This window comes from Sinohyriopsis cumingii, chromosome 2, assembly GCF_028554795.1.
Source record: "Sinohyriopsis cumingii isolate HCF-2022 chromosome 2, ASM2855479v2, whole genome shotgun sequence".
Classification (NCBI taxonomy): Eukaryota; Metazoa; Mollusca; class Bivalvia; order Unionida; family Unionidae; genus Sinohyriopsis; species Sinohyriopsis cumingii.
The window spans coordinates 104,871,979-104,879,263 of NC_142962.1; the positions used below are offsets into that span (position 1 = coordinate 104,871,979).

The 7,285-nt window shown below is 35.4% G+C and overlaps 1 protein-coding gene across 3 annotated transcripts; it reads right to left on the minus strand.

Moving 5' to 3' along the window:
- Positions 1-402: 402 nt before the first annotated feature.
- LOC149805540 (glycoprotein-N-acetylgalactosamine 3-beta-galactosyltransferase 1-like) lies at positions 403-5,862 on the minus strand. 3 transcript variants are annotated; one of them, XR_016414896.1, is made up of 2 exons: positions 5,183-5,862; positions 403-918 (listed from the first exon to the last, which is right to left on the minus strand). XR_016414896.1 is itself a non-coding variant. In XM_089936382.1 (2 exons), exons 1-2 carry the CDS (start codon positions 5,795-5,797, stop codon positions 4,675-4,677), a joined length of 633 nt encoding a protein of 210 aa, XP_089792508.1. In that variant the 5' UTR covers positions 5,798-5,862; the 3' UTR covers positions 3,916-4,674. The 3 variants fall into 3 exon arrangements, 2 of the variants coding, with proteins under 2 accessions (XP_089792508.1, XP_089792500.1); XM_089936382.1 differs by lacking the exon at positions 403-918 and adding an exon at positions 3,916-4,692; XM_089936374.1 differs by lacking the exon at positions 403-918 and adding an exon at positions 3,916-4,711.
- Positions 5,863-7,285: the final 1,423 nt, after the last annotated feature.

Below are 7,285 nucleotides of genomic sequence, written 5' to 3' on the forward strand. Positions count from 1 at the left end.
ATAATACCAGTGCATAAAACAAGTTTAACACCGAATAGAGTCGAGTGAATTTTCCAATAGGAAAGACCATTGAAAACTGATTTTACATTGACCCCTAACTACATGGCATCTCACGTGACCCGCCCTTTCTTGTTTGGCAGAAATAATCAAAATTTAATCTTCTTCAAAATACTAGTTAAAAAGAATTTTGTTAATTATTGTAAACACGTGCAATATTAACTCATGGGTCTTCCACCTGTGCCATCAAGTTATTTTACTAAATCAATATTACTTACAGTTGCAGAGAGAGAGAGAGAGAGAGAGAGAGAGAGTCTTAATGTCAAACCGACCAAAGGCGAGAGAAAGTTCCATCATCGGTAGTACTGTTATTGAAGCAGAATAGTGACTTATATCAACTTTAAATATATTAAAATATTTTAATTACCTCTCGTTGGTTCGTCATTTGGCTTAGTTTCTATTCCACATTAATTTCATTGCGCGGGTACGTGAATGGCTTAGCGTTCATGCAAATGGCGTAGCTAAACAAGCGTTTCTAGTGTTCTACTTTCTTCATTAAAACCAACTTTCAAGTTTAAATCATAAGTGTGTATTATATTGAGTTAATCAATGCGAAGAAAAATAGAAACTAAAAAAGAAAACAATCGGCTTAATAATATGCAAAAGTGAGTGTGAATAGAGACAAAAGGCATAGAACTACATTCTGTAGCGGTTTTGTTGATTTGAGGATTGCTTATTAACGTAGATATCCTGTTCATTTGATCACGGCCTATACTGTCCAACTTGGATTACTTTACCTATCTGTTTTGGCAACGTTCTGCCAAAAACCGATGTCTTATAAAGCAAATGGTCGATTAAAAGAATGGATCTTGGGTTCATGTAGTGGAAACTAATCGTAAATTGGCTGCAACAGTTCCGTCCCTGAAAAAGGAAAAACTAGATGAAAGACAAACGTGAGAATAAATGTAGAAGTACCTATAAAGGACCCATACTGACTCTCTACCTTCATGGTTTTTTCACAGGAATGTTGTAGTTAATTTTAAATACTGAAAGGTAACATCGAAATGAAGAGGAATTATCAGGAAAACTGTAATATTTATTAATACATCAGTTGATATTCCATTTGTGCTGTCCCATTTATGCACGTTCTCCGTGCATTACATACTCTTAAACTCTTACATTTCACATGGCTATGCCTTTCTCCAAACTTACAAAAGTGCCATTATGTGTCATCAACTAATAAAAATTAAGTAAAATAACGTATCAGCCTATATCTCTGCTCTACCATGCAACGACCCAATATATTCGCCCGCATTACATATTTTGTTTAATATTTCTTTGGTGCAAGCGATCTATTCAAGTCGCTTAAAAACAAAATATTGTACACCTGGTCGTAAATACTATACCATCTTCACCCATTTAAAACTTATATTACATAATTGTAAAATGCCTTTTACTTTAAAATTCTACAGACATGTTTATGACACTGTCCTAATTTTGTCCTAATTTAAATCGATAATCCAAATCATATGCAGGTGTATTTATATAAAAAAAAAATGTTTTTGTAATATAATTTATCGTTCATTTCATTTAAAAGGCTTGTTGTTTTCTGATTTCAGCACATATCTCGTCAATTTGGTTCCGTGACAAATTATCGGAGCGCGTACCTTGGAGTTACGACTCCATGGTCATAAACTATGTTACAGAAAGAAGCAAAACCAACAAGTTATGTAAAACTTAATAAATAATTTAATTATCGAAGTTATAAATAAAAATGTGAGAGGAACTTACAGTATTATGAAGTGAATAAAAAAAAAATCATGATAAAGTTCTATGAAAGTCCAAAAGAATGAAAATTGTATATATATATATATATATATATATATATATATATATATATATATATATATATATATATATATAACAATAAACTGACTTCGAACATTGACTGGAATATTGAAACCAAGCGGTTTAAACCAAGACTAGAAAAAGACAGCCATTCACAAATAAAATTACCTTTTTGCAGCCGGCATATTCTCTTTTCAATAACGGTCTAAATTTGCTTATTAGTCACTCAATAACCTATAATTACAACTATAACAATGAAATGTCTGGGATATAATTTGCGCGTACATAAATTTACATAAAATAACAGACGACGCTATGGCTCATCGATTTCTAGGTCAATATAAAATATCTTTCAGCATACGCAACAAGTCATTGTCATGTAAAGTTTTGCAAAGACAACGGTTTGTCTGTTTTATTTGTTTGTCTTGTCTATGTTTCGTATTTGCCTTTGAAAAAGACTCATTAAGAGTCGAAAGCGCTTAGGCCAGCTTGACACTAATTTTGCACTATTCGTAGTCAGTTTATTACATTTATCTTAATCAATCCCTGACAAACGTGATCCCTTGCGGGATCCAGTGCACTTGAAAGGACTGTTATTCGCCATATGACTTGTATTCTTTATATATATATATATATATATATATATATATATATATATATATATATATATATATATATATATATATATATATATATATAACAAAAATGAACATCCGAGCAGGGACCTTATTTCTCTGGCGGACAATTTACCCTTTAGAGCAAGTTGAAGATTTTCATATTCCATTTCATTACGTGTTCATATCACAGTGCCAAGAAGGCGACAAGGAGGTCACCGTGGCACACTGCACCTGTACACAGCCAGCTCATAATGACTTAGCGGGGTGGCAAAGAATAGCCTAGAGAGCATTTGCCCTGACTGTTAAAAAGTCACTGTAAAGCGATTGTATCTTGCCTTAAATCTGGTCTACGTAGAAAAGTGTAATGGACCTTGCCAAAAGTAATCCATGTTTACACGACTTGCCTAAACGAAGCTTTCAGTTACCCAGTAGCTATTGTAATAATTAATTATTATACATACAGTAAATTCGTACAATTGATCTATTAAATGTTAACTCCTGTGACAGGGCATCAAAGACATAAAAATAACATAATTTTCAATGAGTACAATGTAGTAGCACTAGAACGAGTTGATAACAACCATAGACAACATGTGTTCCACTTCCTTCCAAATCACTGTACACTTGCGTCAGAAGCTATTGTCATTGTCTATCCAAAGAATCCACCGAGTAGAAGTCACATGCTTTGAGCAACCTTGGAGTGACAGCCAGTATGCCCATTATTAAGAGAACAGTTCATGCATCAGTAATTGACTTGATTAGCCACTACAGCAATATGAAATACATGCAGCCCACTCATCTAATTCCTACTCATTCACATTTTACAATAATTGACGGTAACCGCAATACACAAGCATGGTCACTAATATGGAAAACTTGCTACTGAATGAGCATACGCATTCTGCTTCTAACTACATTGTTAGGAACTTTCATCATCAATTTGTTGATCTAGCACGAATGGAGCATCGACAATTAACATAAAGCACAACAATTTAAATAGCCCATGGCGGCAAAAAATATGGGCCAAAGTTACCTAGTTTCGCAATGAGTACGTGTGTGATTTTGGATTTTTAACGTAGCTTTTTAAAAAAAAAAATCAGTCATATGACTGCAGTGTGACAGTTTATAGTGATGTCTAGCAATGGGGCATCATGTCGCAGACATGTAGCATGATGTCCCACCCATTCACATTATCGTGACACCAGGCTGACCAGTCCTAGCACTAACCTCTTAATGCCGAGAGCCAAGCGAGGAAGCTGCTGGCACCATTTTGTATAAGTCTTTGGTATGACTTAGTCGGGGCTCGAACCCGCTACTTCCCACACGCTCTAACCACTAGGCAACCGAAGCGGTTAGTTTTGCAACGAGTGAGTAATCTTCATTAAGAGATATCCCGTAACCGGATTTCATTATTCTAGATAGGACAGTAAGTACATGATATGGTCATGAGCTGTAACCTAAACCATTGAAATTAAAAATGTAGGTCACGGTGACCTTGCTTTGTTGAATATATGTGATATTAATACAAATGCAGAGATTATCTAGTTTAATGATCGTAGCAAGGACAATGCTTGGAAAACGAATTTAAACCAAAAAGTGTAACTCAGTAAGTGATTTGTGAAGTATGGGTCAAAGCGACTTACTTTTGTGATGAAGTTGTAGTTCTCATTAACTTGATCCCCTCCACAACTTGCGTAATTTCATGTGTAACAATATTCAACAAAGAACACGCTTGTATTATTCGTTAAAACTGTTTTGGAAAGGATTGCGGATTTATAAGCCCATTTCAAACTTATAAAGTGGTAAATGAATTTTAATAACGATTATGAGCAATACAAGTAGAGAGGGGTATGAAGAACAGACACCCAGGAAAACAATACAATTTCATCAAAATTATCATCTTCGTTGTCGCCAGTGCCATCGCCGGCCTTGACGTTAAAATCGTCATAATCATCATCACCATCAATACCACTACCATCACTTAATTGTCATTGTAATTATCATCTTGACCAGTGTCATCACCCTCATCATCATTATCTCCATCATCATCATCATCATCATCATCATCATGTACGAAGTCACGGTGGCTCAATGTCCGAAGCAACTGATTTGTGACCAGAAGAATGCGGATTCGATTACTACAATAGGATCGGACCAGATCGGCTAGCGTGCTGTGACATTGGTCACGGCACATTTTTGTACTTGCTTGGCTTCATATTATTGCTGTGCACTAAAACGTCAAACAAAAACTGAAAATAAAAAGGTGGCAGTCGTTAATATTAGTTTAGGAAATAACTGTGTGCACGTCCACGAATTACATATATATTTCATCTTCTTGGATTTATCATAGTAGTAGTAGCAGCACCATCAGCGGTAGTAGTAGTCAGATCCAATACTATAACACCTTATTTAATATCGTAGGAGGTACAAAAAATGATTTACAGGGGACTTTGATTTCATACAAAATGTTAACATAAAATCTAGATCACGAACAACACAGTTGCATTACAATTTGTACTCTTTGTTCGTGTACTCAGCGGATGCTTCATTGATCTGTGCAGTGTACACAGGAAAAGAGTTAGTACATATTCTGAGCTGACTAACCTATTTCTGGTCGGCCCGTTGTTTGTTTAATAATATTTATATTTGATGCTATCAAAGCCTGTGTTTACCTCTAGTATTATAACTTTTTGTAGTACATGATCAGTGGTGTATCTTACCTCCACGGGTGGTTGTTTACACCAGGAATATAGGTACTGCGGAAGTTTTCCGAATAAATGTTGTTCCACTGGATATGGGTGAAACGTATCCCTCCCATACACGTCGTGCGAATTCAAACGTGGCACTTGATTGCTCGCTAAACACCTCCCAATTTCCAGGTCTTCGCTGAGTTCAGGATTTTCTTTCCTTTCCAAAACTGGACATTTATTTTCTCTTATGCCATTTTGGACAAGTTGTTTAATACCTTGCCTGCTTATTGCATATCCAGCCCCTCCACTCGTGTATCCATTAGTAACGTATTTATCAAATATGAATCCCAGATAACCAGGTTTACTAGCGTTATAGTGGGACAGTAAGAATCTTAAATTTTCTATGATTGCGTATGTATCATCGTCTGCTTTAAATACCCAGTCTACATCATCAATGTATTTGTCATGGATAAATTCAAAAGCACTCCGAACCTTGTGAATTAGGTTCGTCCGTTTATCTGAGTATACGGAACTTATAATATCCGCTCTATGAAGTTTAGTGGTCATAATAAAGAAGTGTTTGTTACACCGTCTAGCCCACGTATTGTTCACGGCTGATGTTTTGGTACTCAGATCCTTTTCCATTGTTAGAATGATACAAATTACTCGAACCTTTTCATATAGGTCGATTGCACCGCTTTCGTCGACAGAGACTGAAAGAGAGGAAAAATTCGATAAGAAGATGAAAATTATTTTTTAAATACGTATGGGAGCTCTAAAATAATAAATAAAAAAAACGGTCAATAACATGGTAAGAATGCAAAATACTTATACTAAAATGTAGGCTACATTGCATGCTCAGAGGCTAATTTTTCCTATGGAGGATTCTTTATAAGTGTAATTAATCGCTTATTGTGTAACTGTCTATGTTTTATTGCCAATTTAAATAAAGAGTTCGGGCTGATTCCCGCATACCGTTGGATCCTTTAACAAAATGTGCTTATTTTAGACCAAGATTTGTTTCCATTATACCAATAGCCGTAAAAAAAATATAAAAAAAATAAACAAATAAAATTCGTTTTCAACAGCTGAATTAACCTTGCACCTAAAGATAACGTTTCTTTAACTTTTATCTCCTTCTTGATAACAGTTTTCTGACACTACGTTCTATTTCTCTTTAATGGCCAACTATTTGTGTTTTTTACTCTCGTTACCTTGGGGGGACTCGAGTGGCTAAGTGGTCTAAAGCGCTCACCGTTACGGATCACTGCCATCTCGCCTCTGCGTAGGTTCGAGTCTCGAGTTCGGCCAATGTTGGTATGTGAGAAAGCTTGCCAGTAGCTTCTCGTTGGTTGGTGGTTCTTTCTGTGGTTTTCCCGGGTTTTTCCTCCACCATTTTTACTGGCCGCCACGTATCTTGTGCTGAAAAATGGCGTTAAACCCGACAACAAGAACAACATCTCATTACCTCGCTATTAATCCTTTAATCAATATTTTGCTTTTTTATAGCTGTATCATGCTTTTAGCAGCATCTCTTTTTTATTTTATTTATATTGTTGTCAGCCATTTTCAGAAATAGAAAATGTACATGCTGATAGTAAAGTATATTCAGATAAGGAACGTATTAATAAAGTTGGATTGGCAAGAGGAAGTGTTGACGAATAAGAAAGCGCAAGGACTGAAATGCGATTTTAACTGCATAACAAAAGATAACAGAAACATATGGAAATATTAATGACGCAGATTAAAGGACTTTGTCATTAAGCGAATTGAATTGATACAGCTCATTCAGAAATAGAGAGATCATTAACTAAAATAAGTAGAAAGATGGTAGTAAAGACTTTTGCAGTTGATAACGTTTGAAATAAATAATGGCAGAAATATCACTCACACCACGGTTAATATCTCTGAGAGGTGCTGGGGTTTAACTTTTAAACACTCGAGGAAATCGGATATGATAAAGAACACATATATTTCAATAAATAAATAAGCTAAACAAGAATAGCTATCGCGCTATGATTGTAGGAGAACCCATACAATTAACTGATGCATCTAATGTACATTTTGTAGAAGGATGAGTTGACAGTCGAGTACGAAATAGTTTTTTTTGGTGGTCGTGGGGGTCAGTAATTT